This window comes from Hesperophylax consimilis, chromosome 10 (genome assembly GCF_061612785.1).
Source record: "Hesperophylax consimilis isolate HC1 chromosome 10, BYU_Hcon_1.0, whole genome shotgun sequence".
NCBI classification, from domain to species: Eukaryota; Metazoa; Arthropoda; class Insecta; order Trichoptera; family Limnephilidae; genus Hesperophylax; species Hesperophylax consimilis.
This window is the reverse complement of record NC_142845.1, coordinates 23,296,959-23,316,374: the sequence shown is the minus strand read 5'-3', so window position 1 is coordinate 23,316,374 and position 19,416 is coordinate 23,296,959. Positions and strand designations below refer to the sequence as shown.

Below are 19,416 nucleotides of genomic sequence, written 5' to 3'. Positions count from 1 at the left end.
TTCCAAGTTCATAAAAAATATACATTGTGGGTAATACAGTTACTTAATCTCCTACTTTATAAACAAATATGACAACAACTTTCGAACCTTTTCACGTTTCTACAAATAAAACTAGAAAATTGCCATTTTTATGACCGATTATAAAAAGAGCTCGTGTATAACAGCGGCAATAATTCGCCATCACAATATTGATTCGACCTATTTTAGGTATTGAAATCAAGTATTATCGGCGATATAGCTGATAAACGAGCTGGATTACCATGACATATAGCCGGTACATTTGATCAATGCTAAACGCGGGTGAAGAAAAACGCTGTAAGCTACGCTGGAATTCGTTTTAATAAAGAGGAAGGAAGTTATTACGGCCATTTGGAGCGAGGGTTAAAATGTTGTTGTGGGTAATTTATAAAATGAAAATGAAGAAAAAATGTGAGTTATTGCTGTTTACCACATCTATTTAACTGGTTCGAATATCTGTACTTAGTAGGGTAAAGTCTAGAAATTGTAGTTCTGTCGTTATAATATAAAGATTACGTATCTGTTTATCTTGTAGTTTTAATGATTTACTCAGTGAATCAAAATTCTGTTCTGTTACTCAACATTTGCCCTTTCATCAATCTGTAAAGTTCTGGTTCGGCTTCAAGTTGGTGGCCGTGTTCAATACTACATTTTTATCCCGCTTGAGTTCGCACAGTCATGGCTCCTACTACTATCGGCTTCAAGAGAGTTTAAAAAAAAATTGTCAGTGAGATGTTGACATTTCTTTGGACAAATTCTTTGAAATACAAAAAATTTATGTAAGATATTTTTGATTTATAATTCTGTAGGTTTGTATTTAAGTAATTACTTACAAATCTTATGATTTCAGAGAAAATTTTGGTTTTGATTTATTGATTGAGACAAAAAATAACACTTTTTTTGGACGCGAGGTCTACTGTTCGCAGAAATACGGGTAATAAAAACGTGAAAATATTGTATGTATCCATTCAGATTAATTAATTTAATCAATTTCAATGGTTTAAACCTAAAAATTTGTGTGGTATTACCAATTTACCATAAATTTTTAAGAACCTAAACACTAGATACGCCAGTAAAATTGTCCACAAAAAACTAATTTTTGGTAAAAACTCGAAAATATTATTCAAATTCACTAGAGTTAAGGAAAGTTTTTGCTAATTTTACGCACATGAACAAACAGACAACACACTTCTTTCCTTTAAGTTAAAACGTTTTTTTAACAAAATACTTGTTAAATTTTTTTCACATATTGACAATAATTTTGTCGTTTCACCCCTGATTACAAATTTAACTGTATTCTAAATACAGTAATGGTGTAAAGCAGTATTTGAGGATCGAAGAATAGATCAAAATTGTTGTAGTTGTGTTTCCTCACCAAATCTGATGGGCTTAATACTTCCAACCCCTTAAATTTTATCCTTTCTACATCTCCGTATTATAAAATCCCTTAGTGGAAGAATTGTCAACTCAATTTCACCGAAATTTTAAGCGAGGTTGCTCAACGCTACTGTGCATTGAAAAAGGTTTAATTAATATTTTAAAATAGTGTAGTATTTTATTTTATCATAATCCAGGAGTAATGGCATAATTTAATGTCTATTACGAGACTGCAGAGCGCTTTAAAATCTATTATAATATTTAATTAATAATAATATTTGGAAATTTAAACATATAAGAAATGTTGAGAGAAAAAACTATTAAAAAAAATGATTGTTCAAAATATTACATAAAAATGGATATTATATTGTTTTTGTAATTCAGTGAAAAATAAAGCCCCGCTTACATAGTCCTGCTGTTCCAGTATACAGAGGAGGCTTAGCACGGTTCGTTGGCGGGTGATTAGAAACCAATGTCTGGGACAGTGACAACTTGAGTCCTGATTAACCCTGATGAAGTGGGGAAGTAGAGACTCGGGACTCCGGACTGGTGGTGGACTGGGGTGGCTTAAGCAACCCAGAAAGTATTACATCCCAGGGAAGATGGTAATTAAAATAGAGATTGATGGCCGTTTGTGCTTGCTTTGTTTTAATGAGCACGTGACCTTGGGAGTGAGTTAGGTAACATTTACATAGGTTGGTGGCTGATGTATACTGATGCGAATTAAAATGGCTTATTAAAGGGCTTGAATCAGGCAGAATGTTTTATGAAAATTGTACCATCTGGCTGCAAATCCGGAGGTAATGGATTAAGATCCGGTTTAGCGTAAGTAAATTTAATTTTCAATTGAATCAATAATTTCAATGCGCCAGAGTACTAGATACGTTCAGTATTGCCCTGGTGAAAAACTAACAATTGATCGTTGCTTGAAATGGCTTTACCCGTGTTAGGTGTTTATATTTAAACAGCCGGATACTTCCCGTCGTTCGATTTATTCAATCTTCCAATATTGCCTATCTCTTTCCCCTTCCCACTACCGTAAGCCTCATTAAATATCCCTCACATATTTGAAAGTATGTGGCTCCAGATCTGAAGAGGTAAATACTTTAAAACTTCGGAATTTAAACCTAACACCCCCGATTTATACAGTAACATACATTTTTCGTGTATTCGCTTAACGCTACACCAATGCACTTAAAACGAGTGATATTTTAAAACTGTGTAACAATACTCATTTTATTTTATTATATGTTTTGTCCTAAAAAATAGTCTAATATATAAATTTAGGAATATGTATCCTTCTTGTCGCTTATTAACACATAAAGTTTTAGAATATATTTTTACTCCGTTGGTGATTCGGCAATTATTAATTATTAATTATTTTCATAAAAAAACTACATGGTCGTCCTTTTGACACTTCAACGCTTAACGAACTTTATTCCACTCAAGTTATGTCTTAATTTAATGTATACCGCGATACTGAGATTGCGATTTTAAGTATAATTTTATACTTAGCGGTTGCCCGATTTGATAATTTCAGTTGCCATGAAGTTTTTTTTTTCGCTATTGTAAGTGTGATTAACGGTAAAAACGGTATTACAGTTGTCATAAGAGAATTTGATGCACATTAAAATTGATAATAGAACTACATATTTCCATCGATAAATTCATCAATGCGTTATTGCCGCTAAGCATACGAGCGGAGGCTTACGTCAATAATTTTGTATTAATTTACGTGTACAATATGATTCGATGTTAATTTAGCAATTCAATTGTGCAACACTGATAATAACTTTATAAACTGTTAGTTTGCTTACAGTTTCACCGTAGAACAATCACAATGTAGACAAAATATCTCTTTCGGTCGCTTTAAGCAATATAGATTTTTAGGCTAACCTAATTTTATCATTGAGAAAGATTGCTGATAATTTGTTGGTTCCTCACAAATAACACTTTTTCATTGGGCGTTTTTTCAGTATCGAAATTAAGATTTTAACTCCATGTTCAATTAAATTTAAAAAAAAACCGTTCCATGATAACTCAACACAGTGACATTTCAACACACTTTTAAAAAGTGATATAAAGTCATTAGAAACGATGAAATTTTTTTTTAACCTAACCTAACCTTACCTGCTTAACCCAGTTAATAAAGTTTTTGTTTCATCACTTTCCACGACTTTGTATAACTTTTTAAAGATGTGATGAATTATCATTGTGATGATTTATCCGGTCATCTGAAAAAACTACACAACGAGATGTCAACAACACGCGGAGCTTAATCCATCCGTTACCTACGTGAACCACACAGTGCGTTGAAAGTAATGCTCAGTAGCGTTGGTGGAATCGAGTGTATTTGTCTTTAATCGGTGAAAAAGTCAATACATTTGAACAAGATTCCACAATGTGTTTAGTTCTTTAATTAGAGTTTTCAGCAGAAAAAAGTAAGGGTTCATATTTATTTGATTTGTGTACGAATCTACAGTTTCAGTCCAAGATTGTCACTGATGAAATTTTACAAAGTTGACGTTTAAAATAGGAGGATAATTTATTTAGATATCTAATTTACATGAAATTATAAAACATTATCTCATCAAAATGACCATTATCCATTACCGTTATACAATATTACGATAATAATGCATGCGGGTTTTGCCTGTTAAGCCGGCTTGTTACAGCAGAGTCGGACCAAAGCCAGGGCAACTCGAAATAGCGGGTCGGGGGCACGAGATAAACACGGGCAACCCTCTCTAATTCCCGTCACTCAATAATTCATATCCCGTGACCGGTGCATTAGCGAGATGTGGATGCTACAAACAAACAACTGCATCCGGAGAATAATACTGCAGCAAGATCCGAGCGCATAGTGCACACTTGCATTATTTCTTGAAATAACTGCACTCATGGTGGCTGCAAGCTCGTTGGTTTAACCATGGAGGGTTGTGGCATTGCAAAACGTGCATCACCCTCAGAATCGTTCATGAAAGAATTTTCTCAATATAACTATAAATTTTGAAAATCATCAATGTAATCCTATTACTCTTTACAAACGAAGAAAAATTTTTGACGTACTGTTTCTGTACAAAATTGTAAACTGCCTTATTGACTCCCCAGCCCTGTTAGATAGGATTGCATTTCATTGTCCTGAACGCAATACCAGATCAAATACCTTATTTTATATACAACATTTAAAATCGAAATACGCTCAAAACTCCTTGCTCGGGCGTATCTGCAAATTTTATAATGCCTTTAGCGATATTGACATTTTCCACTGTACCCTTAAATCGTTTAAAATCAAATTAACCTTACTATGTACCTAAGTTAAAAATATTACTTCTGTATTATTTAGTTTTCTCTTTTTAATCATTTTTCACACACACAATGTACTTTATTACTTTTAATTAATTTCTAGCTTTTATAAATATAATAAATGGAACTTCTGGTTTAAATCATGTTTTATATTTTATGTTCAATTTTTTTTTTGTAAAACTGTATGTTTCCTAAATAAACTAAAAATAAAATAACTTAGTCTTTAAGAAGACATATTACGGGTAAACTTGCTCCTGCTCCACCAACCGTCTGAAGCCAGAGAGACTATGGAATCCCTGATCGGCGTATATTGTGAGTCTAAAGGTTTTAGGGAGGGGAAAGAGATGAAAAATGGAGGGGAAAAAGAAGGTGGCTTAGTTCCAGGCTTTTCAGATCTGGTCACTAAACGCGGTTAAAGCCATTCCAAGCAACGTTTCAATTCTGAATGGTGGTCTTGCATTAAGGTGATACTGAGAGTATCTTCCACTCTGGAACATGCCGCAAGCATATTGTATATTATTTTAAAATAACAAATTGTAAAATAACACTACTTAATCAAATAAAATTGTCTTGTGCACACCGGGATTTGAACACGCGACATTCGGCTTGCTAGTCGACTACGTAGGTTGTTGGATTGAATCACCGATAAAATAGGTATTGCATTTGTGTGCCTTTCTTGAAACATGAAGTTTATGAATAATTTTAAGTTTACCATTATAGGAATTATCCACGGTAACCAGACCAAACAGAACAATGACCAAAAGAAAGGTTTTGAAAAGTGATAGTCATGAATATCATGAAAGGATGACTTAGGTTGCAAGCTGCAATATGAGTAGTTATTGCAAATGTATGTATTGGTACTAGGTTAATACGTTGCAATAACGGCAAAGAACTTCAGGACGTGTTTGGTGTTTGCATGTAAGGGAAGATAACAAAGAAGTGGATCAAACCGCCGCTATTCGTTGTATTGTGTTGTGTGTTGTGTTGTGTTGTTGTTCCCGGTGCTGTCTGGGAACGTAGCTTTTTGTTGCGATGTTGATATTTCACTTTATTGTTCGTTTGAATATAAGAATTTTGTGTAGGTAATTTTTTTGAAGATTAACTATGTTGTATCGTGCTTTCTGATTTTTGTAGATAATGTTGCACTTCACTGTCAATGGAGTACAGCAACTTTTAGAACAACAATCAACTAAATACAGGTTAGGTAAGGTTAGGTTAAATTAGTTTTTATCAATTCGACAACTCTTGCAAAATAATTAATTATTGACTGGGACCTTTCAAGAGTTCTTTCATATATTTCTCAAATTATTCAAAGTGCCTTCTCTCAGGTAGCGAAAATGTAATGCAAGTCATCTCCACCATAAATTTTAACAATCATCAACAGCATAACACAAAATAAGTACATAGATCCTTGCACGTAGGTTTATTGGTCGAGTCGGAAAAAAGCCCTTATTTTTAACCCCTTAGGCCTCTGACATATTGACCGTTATATTTCTTAAAGATGAAATTCGGAGATTTGTGTGTATTTCCGCTTCTCAATTAAATACATATACATGGAATATTTCTGAACGTATCTGGAAATTAAAACTGTTTTTGAAAGGTGATAAAATAAACATAACATTTTCAAAATATTACAATTTTTAAATCAAACATAAAAAGTTTTTCAAAAATAGCTCTCCTTACGTTTTTTGTCTAAACACTTAAAAACATATTAGAAAAATGTATCAAAAACATTAACGTCACTTGGCTTTTTGTCGTTTCACATAAAAATTATTCATTAAAAAAATCACGAAAATTCACTTTTGTTTCAAATTGTCGTCAGAACCTTTGGTTACATAGAGGTGAATATTTTAATTATTCTGTGGTTAACTTCTATGTTTGAATATAAAGCATGGTGTTTTCTCTTTCTAACACCATTTATTTAATATTTCTACCTATGATGGTAAGGGAAACAACGATTTCTATGACACCATACGAGCTGTTCCGAAAAGCGAACAAATTTACTTCACGCTTCACTTGGCTGTTTGTGCCCAAAACCGAACAACTTAGCCTGAGGAGTTAAACTCATTTTGTGTGTGAGACAACACTGATTTGTTCTTGCTCAATCAAGTAAAATGCGCGCAAGCTGGGCATCTGTTATGATTAAATATTTTGGATTCCGAGACAAAAAGCTTTTCTGATCAAGCATTTCATGGTTTATAAATTAATAAAATTAACAGTAATTTTTTTCAAAATATAAAATAAGTCCATTAAAAATGTAACAAATCACACACTCGAAAGAAGTAACTTGCGGTTACATGTTGGTCCCCCGACTCATTCCCTCACAGACATTATTATTTGTCGCTGAAACTATTCTCAACTGTGATAAATTTCATTCCCAGATGGCTTTGCGAAGTAATACGAGAGTTTGTGAGGGCAGGCGTATTGGGAATATTGGTTTTAACAACGGTTATATTTTTGGTTTTGATGAGAATAATGGCACAGAGTAATGATTAAAAATATTCATTTTCATAGTTTTAGCCGTGAAATATAAAAAAAGGTGTTCAAATACAATATTTTACTTTTATATTTTAGATTTTCACAAAATGCCAAAAAATTAATATTTCATTACCTTTGCCTCAAGAGTTGGTGTCAATCGCTTTTTAAATGAACGAATACATCTCAAATTACTCAATATCAGGTGCTTATAATACTTTATCCGGATTAAAATGAGTTGGCAAGCAGACATATTCGAGCTTGATATATTCGAAAAACTCGAATCAAACTTCCGATTTAAATAAACCGCTCGTCAACTGCGCATGTTACTCGCGATAATAATGTTATTGATTTATAAGAAAAAGATCCTCTACGATTCTGTTTAAAAAATCGAATTTAACATTAGCAATTAGCTGTGTGTATAGTCTTTCATTGACGGACAATGCGACAGACATAAAACAAAAAAGATAGACGTACCGTGCTACAAACATCGACACATGTGGTTTTAAAAAATATATTCCGACTAGATTCCTTTTGATACTACTGCTGCAAATACATTTCGATTTCAATGAGTAAGATATTTTTCCTTTTCGAACCAACACGCTGTAAAATACATTGAATCCAATTCCACGAGTTCGCATAAAAGTGTAACACGTTCTGATTCATTAACAGTGTTTCAATATATCAACGGGTTTCCGGAAACCAATGTTTTCTTCTATTTGGCATTCGGTTGCATTTCTGCAGCTGGAAGTAAATACAGCGGCCCCCAGGTGAGATGGAACAGAAAGGATTGACCCTAGAACTTCAAATTATAAAAACTGGGGATTCAGAATTAACAGTATAATAATGTTGAATAATGTGAATTTGGATTTTTTTACTTGGCTATTTTGAAGAACGGTGGATGATAATTAAAACAAAAAGTCAACTAAGTTCTATTACTTTATTTTTCAATGTTTTTGAAAAAAAGGTTTGAGTAAAGGATTGAACCTTCCTTCCCAGGAACTAGATCCGATAACTCTACCAAACGGTAGAGGTTAAGACTGACATTTATTTCGTATATTAACTGTTCAAATATGTATACGTCCGCATGTGTGTGCGTGCTTACTACCAAAAGCTCCGTACGAGCTTATGAGCTACTGGAGCTCACCTTATGGAGTAATAGAATAATTAGGAAAAAAAAGTATTTATATTCTGTTAAAATTTTAAATTTTGTATTATTTTGCATAAATATTTTTTTAAAGTTGATAGAATGTATTGTCACCGACAACAAGTCTATTTGCTGAGTTTCATCTGGATCAGATGTCGGGAATAGAGTTAATTGTCACTTCCAAGATTTGTGTTCATTCATTGATTGCCGAAAACAAAAGTGAAAATCAAGTAGATGAAAATAAAACAATTTAGTAAAAAAAAATCTTTAAAATACATTTTATATATAAATATTACACGAAGAAACCTTGTCATCAAATGATTATAGAGGTTAAGGAATGTTAAAATACGTTTAGATTTGTGGAAAATTGACGTTATTGAAATTTTAAAAAGAAGTTGATGTGGAACATCTGAACAACGGTTCAAATGGAAATACTAAGGACGGGTTGTTTCGGAGAATTTGAACAATTCATCAAATTTCAACGTTCATTTTCGGGTTCTGTGAAAGATTTATTCAAGTTCTGTTATTATATAATTGTAGGCTAGTTGCTTCACAAAACTGAAATAAAAACAGAACTTGAAAAAATCTTTCATAGAACTTGAAAATGAACGTTTAAATTCGATGAATTGTTCAAATTCTCCGAAACAACCCGTCCCAAAGATGGGTTGTTTCAAAGTACAATCACATTTCATAATTTTTAAGTTCTGTGAAAGTCCAATTCAAGTTCTATTATTATTATACGATTCTGGGCCAGTTGCTTCACAGAACTGATAATTATAACAGAGCTTCAATTGGACTTTCACAAAACTTGGAAATTAACGTTGAAATTTGATGAATTTTTCAAATTATGTGACACATTGATTTCATTTTCACCAAACTGGCTCCGGAAGAATAGTTCCAACATGATATTACCTACCGTTGTGGATACGATTTTATGACTGAACTAGCGAAGCCCTGTGAAGTCACGGGCTAGTCGTAGAGGCGATATTTTGTACTAATTCTCATCCAAACGTATTTATTATCTATCACACACAGAGAAAAATTTGTATTGCTGACTTATTATAATCCTGTAAACAACGGGAGTCAGGCGTTTCCTAAAAAATATTAGTACTTTCACAATACATCGGAATACGTGCTCATGTACATGCGTTTGCCCTGTTGGTATATTATAATAACGAAATACAAAAATATTATGATTGTTATGAACACGTGTTCCAACGTCGCGTTAATACATTCTTTGTTTAGTAAAAGTTTAACGTAAAACCTATCAATTCATCATTCGTTTAGGCCCTGCAGTCCCGTTTTTAACAGAATTACGATTAATTTGAAGAGTTTTTGTTTTTTCCGTGATTGTGTATCAGTGCGTGGGAAATGGATTCAGTAGTTTCCGGTCGTTCGGCGTCAGAGCGTCGGGAGCGGAGTAATTGGAAGTGAAATAAATGAAAACACTTTTTAAACGTTTCTTCGCTGCGCATCTCACTAAATATAATGCATCAATGGGCACAGTCAGAATTCTCGTCAAATCAGTTCCAATTCTGAAAATGGCAAATAAAATAAATTTCTGTTAAAAAAAATCATATTATTTAGGTGGGTAGATACTTTATCAATTGTCCGAATTCGTTCAAATAAACAGTTCTAATTTTGAAAATAATCAAGCTTCCGATCATAATAATTTAAAAACAATATGGATTCCGAGGGTGAAAATCTATTTTATATGCCTAAAACCGTGGTTCCTTCGCTTACTGCACGTATGCGACGTATGCATTATACAATTCCTATTGCCTACACAAACAATATGGTCAAAAACAACATTTCAATCACAATAACGAACGGCTCAGTTTGGGCAACGATAACTTTATCGCGGTTGACTTTTGAACCAACATTTGCAAACTTTTCTTCATCGCTTCAAATAATGAAATCCGTTTATAGTAGGTTTTTACGTTTTAAATAATAAAAAAATTGCATTGACCCCTGCTGATCCAAGCAAAGAATTCATACGTTTTTACATCAATGGTTAGCCCCCCACATTCGGTTTACTATAAATATTTTCGTGACATTATTCGCACGGTGCCACGAAGGCGAGAGGAATTTACGGTCACCCCGGTTTTTGTTGGAATATATTTTTTGTCAAGCCGTGAGGCAAAAGCGTACGGAACACGCTCCTGCATGCAGATTGGAATCCACTCTTTCAGAGTAGGAGGGCTTTCCTAATGAAACCCATATCCATGGCATGCTGTGTTCCAACTGAAACTCGAATTAAAAAGATTAAAAACAAACACAACTAGATTTGAAACATTTTTCAATTAGTTGCCCTGTAATGAAGAAACGGGAATATTTTGTAATTATAATAATTTATGGGGTGGGTATCAAAACAAAGCGAATCTCATGTGTTCGATATTATCTGGGTAAAGTCTAGAACTTGTTTAAAATGAATATTGAATAAGTATACTTTTTCGATATGTACCTTACTTTGTAGGAATAAAGAGAAGTTCGAGTGAATTGTGTAAATAATAATTTTTATTTATTTTTTTGTTGCGTTTTTAATATATTGTTGAGTTTTTATTTTTTGTTATCCATTGGTTTTGTATAACAACATTGATTGTGCCGATGTCTTATGGAAAATGATATATATACATACCGGAAAAATTCGACCAAGTGCCAAGTGCTCAATTTGATATTTGCTACATTGAAATAGAGTTATTTTATTTATTTTTGGAATAACTTAATATGTAAAAGCTCAAATTGAAATGTAGTTCTATTAGCTCAGTTGGTAGACCGGCACCCCGGCAACGCGAGGGTCCTGGGTTCTGAAATTCTAGATGCAACCGTCTTGTTTTCTAATTTTTCTGTTTCAAATTTTATTTTAAGATGCGCTAATTTTGTCTTCAATAACTAAGAATTATTTTACTTGTGTACTGTTCATAGTGCAAATTGTTTAGGTTGACGTGAGAAAGTGTTTTAGTTGAAGGTAATCGTATGAGAAATATCAAATTCAAGATTCTTTGAAAGCTTTTTGACAAGCTGACAATTTAACAAGTTTTTTAAACTTTTTATGACTATGGCATCCTCAGTTGGGGTATGCTGTGAGGCTGAAGGTAGTGGAGGGGAAGAAGATGGGAAATAAGAATTCGGAAAAGGGCTCTATATTAGATCCACCACACATGGCTGAAGCCATTTCAAGTAAAGTTTAGATTCTGAAAGGTGATCTTTCCCCAGAGCGAACTGAAAGTATCTACTGTGCTCGATCTGTACTTGGAATTAACCCCGCAATATCTTGTCTTAATAAAATATGTCAATTAAATTAACAAAAGCCACAACGAACAATGAAACCAACTTCAATGGTAACTGAAAACTCAGAGTGTGGTTCAATTCAGTTCGGCTTTCGATCTCTAATTTAATATTCTCCTAAAGCAACTAGGTAATATTGTTTTAAACATAATTACATTATATTTATATACAGTGGGAGTGACTGGCTTTATTCATAATTTTTCTATTCAATTAAACTCCCGCGGGTATTACGGACTTATAATCAAATTATAAATTTAAATTAATACACTTCATAAATGAAAATTAATCTTTCTTTACGCCGGGAGCGAGCGGAGAAAATGGTTCGCGATAATTCCGTTCGACCCTTTTATGAAGGAAATACACGGTAGATTTTGTAACATTATTATTAGACGATTAAGTTATTACAGAGAAATCGGACGAATTTTCTACCAAAATAATAGGTTATTCAATGTTTTATGAAAGTTGCAAGGAACATTATTTTCGTCTTTTAAATAAGTTCGTGTTGTAAGTTTAAAATTTAACATTACAATTTCGTTACTTTTTTATGTTATATTACTTTCTGTCTTCTTTACTTTATTAATAAATGAAATCAGTGGTTTTAAAGATTTCAACTAACTCCTCCAGCGTTTGAAGGTCATATATGACCAGACGTCCACATTTTATAAAAGTATATTTATCTTCTTTTCTACCATAAGGAGAAACTTAATTTTTTGACATTAGAAAGATAAATAATAATTCTTTTTAGCTTAGTTCAAATATTTTTAACGGAATTTATTAATAAAACCGAAAAATAGCCAAAATGAATAATTCATATGTAACGTCGCTATCGTAACAATCGGTTAAACTTTAAAATTATTTTTTATTTTTTATTATATTAACGAGGTAAAAGTGAAGGTACAGTTTTCTTATGAATTCCCCAAAAAAATGTACGTGTTAGAAAAACATCGAGGTCTTTCAATTTTTCTATGATTAGAGTAAAAATATATTGTATTCATGAGGCGGTCATCGTAAAAGTGGTGTAACCCACAAAATGTTGAACTGATTTTCAAAGACTAACGTTAAGTTGTTTAAGTAAATGTGAAGAAAATCTTTGGATTCGCGGTGAAAAAACATTTATAGCTGAAGCTAGTCGCTTTTAGAAGAAACGCTATCAATTAAAGCCCCCAATATGACTAACTAACTTAAAATCTTTTTATTTAATTTACACCACTTCTGCGCTGACAGAAGTACAAAATGAGTTGTGCACATACAAGCAGACCATCAGTACCTACTTGCGATGTAATTTACTGAAATTATCACAGAATTCGTAATGTTTTTAGTAATAATGACTTGGATTTTCCTAAGAGAAGAATAAATTCGTTCTATTACTACAATGCAAATATTTGAAACCATGCACTTCCCGTTCATAAATCCTTGCCCGGATATTAGCTGTGTCACAAATTACGTGAAAGACGTTACCTACTGGATTTGTACCACTCAGCACAATGTCAGTCCCAATCCCGACCAGAATTTTAGCTGTTCTTACTTAGAAGATACAGCGACGCCACGAGAATCTTCTTTAAAATTGGATAGCACAAAGGTCTAACTGAAGCAGACAAGTTTATTGGAAAATGCAGGTGTTATTGATGTAAAGTGATTAAAAATTTCAATTTAGACATGTCCACTGTCCAGTTTTGTATGTAAGCTTATAATTTTTAAGGGACGCGCCATGTAATATTGACAAATAATGTTTAAAATTACTGAACGCAGCAAGAGTAGGATACATTTTTATTTTTTCAGAGTACCTTCGTAAATAATGGTAAACTTTGAATGGTCATAAATGAAAACCGTACTTTGTAACACTCCACTTCATAAAACAAAATAAATTTAACATTTCGTGGTTTGACAACTGTTTGCTTCCTTTATAAGATTTAGAATGATTGAATCTTCACAATAGTTATAAATGCGCCTAGATTCCTAGTACCTACATCCGACAAGGTATATTATACAAAGAAATTTTATTTATATTTAACTAAAAAAACTTTGCAAAGGTGTCTTCTTTAAGTAGCTCCTCGAGAAATAATTTATTCCAGTGTTGTTCCCATGACACCCATCAGACAGATCCTTTATCCATTTTTTTCACGGAATATTCCGTTTCATGAAAAATAGTTTGGAGAATAAAAATTCTTCAAACGTTAGCAAAACAGTACTGCTACTTTATGAAATAATTGATCATACACGACTAGAAATTTTATGTATCTTTCTGCTTTAACATTTAAAGTACTGTAGCGGCACGCAACGAAAAAGTTCTAGACCAGAGGTTCCCAAACTTTTTTGCCCCGTAGACCACTTGCCAATTTTTTTTCCGTAGACCCCCTGCCTGCCGAATATTGAATTTTCCTAAAACTATTAACGTCCCATGTGATAATCATTTATTTTTTTAGTAAAAAGATTCCCTTCCCTTGCCTGCCCAACAACCGGGTGGCGTTATAGTTGCTCTGTCTTTACATTGTGCAGACAGGGGCACCCTTGTGAAGAATACCTCAAAATGTAATAACACCAAATGAAAAAGAAGCAAGATAAGCAACGGGAATATCTTTCTGTAGCTAGCCCTACAAAACTGCCCCTTAAGTTCTTTGTCAGTGCTTATTCCGGTCATTTCTTCTTGTCACATGTTTTTCGATTCTTCAAGGTTCAATTTCGATAGTCAAATATACTGGAGTTTTTATTTGCAGTAATAAGATCATAACAAATTTTAAAATTAATCTCTAATTTCCCTAGACAAATATTGACAGAGTTTTCGTAAAGGTCCTTTAAATAATTGAGAAGCAATTGTAAGAGCACTTGTAAATAATTAGTATTTCATAGAATTGGGAGTTTAAGGCCGACCGACATCTGCACGGAAAATTTTATTATTTTATTACATTTTTTGTTAATTTTATTAAAAAAATTATGCTACCTATCAAATATTTTGAATTGTAGGTATATCTTCAAATGTTCTGCTTAGAGAAAGTTGTTCACAGATAATAATAATTGTAACGTTAATTACTTCAAAAAATGAATATCACCCAGCTACTACCCAGCTAGAAAGATTGTAATATAAACAGGTTTCATATAATGCAAAACTTTCATAATAAATAAATTTTAGTCATTTAAGGTTGAAGCGTATTTTCATAAAGTCAAAGGTATTTGACTTAACCTTTATTGTAATATTTAAAACTCAGAATGATTAACTGGTTTTAGGAATTTTCAGAAAATATTGCAATTTAAATTTTCTGGGTTTTCATTTGATTCTAACGAAATGGAAACCTTATTTATTCACGAAGAGTCTAATTATATAGAGGAAGGTTGCAATGATTGGATTACCTAACTTGGTACAGGTATATCTATTTAATCTTGGTGGATAGAATAAAATTAATTGATTAATTAAAACCAATGTTTATTCATATAATAAAAAATAAGTAACAGAATCTTAGAACTTATTTTTTGGACCATTGGGTTGCTATGATTGAACCGGGGCATTTTGAAAGCATGGTCCAGTCATAACGCCTATAAAATCATAATTTTAATAGGTACACATTAGGATTTTCAATAAAAATATAATTAAATATTTAACATTAGTTGTAATGGTGAAATAAAATAAGAAAACTAAAATAATTATAACAATTATAATAAAATACTCCACAGTATAAGTCATCGGTTTGCATCAGATTGTAATAATATACCTAAATATTAAGGTATATTGTCTATTTTGGCGGTCACAAGAAACATTAAAGTAAGTATAAGTTTACAGCGTTAGTTTTATGTCCAGAGCTTCAGTGAAATACGTAGTGACATAGTATCACATTCCGATGGTAGTAGCGGAAACACTGGGATTAGAAAATAAAATTGGGACGAGGTAAAGGATTAATTATAAATGGTTAGTTTATGAAATAATGAAGTGGTCCAATCGTTGTTCTGGTCCATTGATCGCAACCTTCCCCTATCATTGAGATAATTGCTGTATTTCGGACTTTATTTCAGAAAAGTTAATGTTTAAAAAATTATAATAAAATACTAGCAGTTAACCTGATTTGTACGAATACCAGCACTAACTTATTTTCGAAATCGAAATTGAATTCGAAAAAAGTATCTGGTGTAATGTTATTGTAATAATTATGATATTTTAAATCTCCGTAGAATACGATAGAAATGACATGCAAGCCTAAAAGAGTTGCGATTTCCAGAAAAAAATCACTACGCATAATTTCTCCATTGGTGTTTGTATAATAGCTCTTGTAGCTGAAACATAGAAAATAGAAACAAAGGTAATACAGCATGAAAGCGTTCCGATTGTCGCCGAGCTACGAAAAGAATTTTTAAACAGTAAAAAAAATAAAAAGATCATCATCTAAAAATAAAAACAAATGGTTTCAAATACTAATTAAGATTATGATTCTGTCTGTAACAATAAACTATAGAAACCTAGGAAAGATTTACTTCAAGTTGAAATGCAATTTTCAAAATTATTGTAAAAACAATTATTATATAGACGGGCGATAAAGAATGTACCAAAATTCTAAATTTGAAATGGTATTTGATCTTGTTAAAAATTTTGACGCAAGTCCTAATTTCCGGTGTTCTCTAAAATTGACATTATTTGTTTTTGAAAGACATTTTTTTTAAATAAATGCTTTCAGCTTCACAAAATCCCACGATTACAATTATGTGTTGTTGTATATGCCTTAGTATTATGTAGGCATGTATATGTTTGTTCCTACAACAAACAAAAAATCCAACACAGGCAATGTCAGTACGTGAGTACACTTGGGGTTGGTTCAAGCAGTTATAAATTAACTAATTTTATTTATGCGCAGATATGATATTAGAACAACTCTGACCTTATCATCAGCTTCCCCATCGATGACTCTCCCGTCCCAGATCCTGAGTTGCGCGTTGCAGTCGGTTCCCTGGTCGAAGGCAGCGGGGTCTGGGGACGCGGCGTAGTATTTGATGAAAGAAATCCACACTATCTCGTTGCTGCGACCCTGGACGTAAAATATTTCATTATGTGAAAACAATATTTCATTTTATAACATTTCATTCTGAAATTTTAAATTTTTTTGGTGTCATGTCATTTCACCGGTTGATAAATAAGTTTATAAAATTAATTGTTTTGTTAGTGGTATGCAGCAATGGTACACCTCCACACAACGTGACTGTTAGGGACGTTATTTACAGTAATTATTTTGCAAATCTAACAACATCATTGGTGCTATAAAAATTGAAAAGAACGGACATTTTATAATTATTTTTCTTTCAGTAGAATTTTGCTTTTACCTATTTTTTACACATGTGTAAAAGAAAGACAAACATTCCTGGGTCACGAATATCCCGATAATAATTTATACTATAAATCTCCTACTACCACCACAATAGTAAGCGGAAAATGTTGCATGTATTGAAATGAATGACTTAGCCAGCCGAGGAATTATTGAACTCACGACGCCTGGATGAAAACCAGACATTGTTTTTAGCGTGTTGGCCTTGTAAGATACAGATACAGATAGTTCGAGCTAGCTTATTGAATGAGTTGATCCTTGTGCTATTTTTTTGCTCACTGTTTGCATATGTTTCGGTTGTTTAGACTTTTGTCCAAAGTAACTCCAAGATAGCAGGGGTGGGGGTCATGGTAAATATGTTTCCATCAAACTGAACACTTAGTTTGGTATTCGCCTGTGAATTGCTAAGATGGAAAGCTGTCGCAACTGTTTTCGATCCATTTGGCAAATATTTGAGCAAATTTTCTTCCATAGGCTTTAGGTCAGAATAAAGGGTCTCTTTTGCTACATTAAGATTTTTGGCTTGGTCTGTGACGTCATCTGCGTAGGCAAATTTTCTGCCTTCAGTGTGAGGAAGGTCTCGGGTGTAGACGTTAAAAAGCGATTGGGCCAGCAACGAGCCTCCATTAGTTTGTCTTATTATTGAAAGGTATAGTATGTGTATGCATTTATTTTAATAGTACATTGCTAAGAATATAAGGGAACCTTGAGCTCTCAAAGCCGTTTGGTTGACTTAGAAGTTCGGGACAGTGGTGCAAGTCATTTTAAAAGCAGAAAAATCAAATAATGTTTTCTTTAAACCCACCTGAAAATGATATCTGCACGTTGTGTTGGGCGGCAAGGAGTGCCTAGGATTCCTAAGAATGCCAGAGCTGGCATCGAAGGTGTTGAGCAGGAACTCACAGCGTCCATCCTCCCTCACGTAACTGTGGGAGTTGGTATCCATGAAGAGGACCTGCAACAAAGATTGCATTGTTGTAATAAATGTGTCGAAGAATTATTAGAAAAGCCAAACGTTAAATTAGATCTATTAAAATAACATAAGAGGTATGACAAGTACACAGAAACTTGAATTTCATTATCGCCCTGTTGGAAAACTACCATATTATAGAATCGAAACGATTACTTAATGCTTAAAATAGCTTGTTTCGACATGTCTGGTGACAAGATCTGAATAGCCAAGTACTTCCCCACTTTCTTTTTATTTTCTCCTTTCCCTCTCCATTACCTTCAGCCTCACTGCCCCAATTGGGAATGACATAGCGTCACTAGCTCCAGAAGATAAACAGTTAGGACTCTTAAGTTGTAATCAAATAAAACATGAAAATAAAAAAAATGTTGTTTTATTATTTTTAAAGGTGCTTAGAACAAAGTCACATTCAATATGAACTACACGATATATTTACCAATTGTGTTTTAAGCCATAAATTTAAAAAAAATCTTATTCAGGGCATCATAAAGAAAACCACTAAAGTACATGTATCGAATAATATTTTAATTCTCAAGAAAGGTCACTGAAATAATAAATTATCGTCGGGTATTTTCTAATAGATGTTTTATGGCTGTATACTTTAATTGCCCAAATGGGGTATTTACCTGAACAGTGAACGTTTTCGCATTTGGATGATTCTGTTAAAAAATTAGGTAAATGTATTTTTTTTTATCATACAAGATATCAAATTATAACAGTATGCAAAATAAATTTGATGTATTTCCTAATTATTCTACTACTCCATAAGGTGAGCTCCAGGAGATCGTGTTTATGGGAGGAGTAAGTATACATACAAAAAGAATATAATGCTCAAAAAGTGATGTGTAAACAATATTCAAAAAGTTATTAAATAAAAAAAAAAAAAAAATTAAATAAATTAAAAAAAAATAAATTAAAAAAAACTACAAACGTAATTCAACAAAATAATTCACTATTAAAATTAACAACAAACATAATTCAATATATATACGAAATTTTAGAGGATTAGTATTATAACATAACAGAATTATTATAGAGGTAGTAAGGCTTCAAGTTGTAACGAATTTCAAATATTAAAAAAAACACACAATAACTTTTTATGTACAATCAGTAAAAATATTTTCTTAAATCAGTTGAAACTCTCAGCGGTACGCTTCTCACCCAAGTCACGCTTTTGTTTTTATCGACGAAAATTGAAATATTTTCACCTCTCCCCAGGAGACTGGCTGAATATATTTTTATGCCTGGAGCGAAAAGGTATTGATTTTTTAAAGTGTTTAAACAGGGAAGGTGCTGTTTAAACGGATAAGCTAGGCACGAAGCCGTATCTCTCAACCGAACCGATAGAAAATTGAAAAAACACGGTTATCTAAAGGGATATATTTTTTTCAATTACTTATATACATATATTAATTGGTTGATTAAGATTTTAAAATAGTTGTTGATAATGTATTATTTTGTTCATCAAAATCGTAAAAGGCGTGTTTAAGTTTAATAAGTCATGTCTTCTGCGGATGATTACTCAATAATTGGGC

General features: G+C 32.6%; 1 protein-coding gene across 1 annotated transcript in view; it reads right to left on the bottom strand.

Moving 5' to 3' along the window:
- LOC149420470 (uncharacterized) overlaps positions 1–19,416 on the bottom strand; it is a 744,323-nt gene that overhangs the window by 40,564 nt on the left and 684,343 nt on the right. Inside the window, exons 8-9 of the mRNA XM_089636727.1 lie at positions 17,717–17,866; positions 16,471–16,617 (exon numbers count right to left, since the gene is read on the bottom strand). Coding sequence (XP_089492853.1) covers positions 16,471–16,617; positions 17,717–17,866 — 297 coding nt within the window. The remainder of the gene's footprint in view (positions 1–16,470; positions 16,618–17,716; positions 17,867–19,416) is intronic.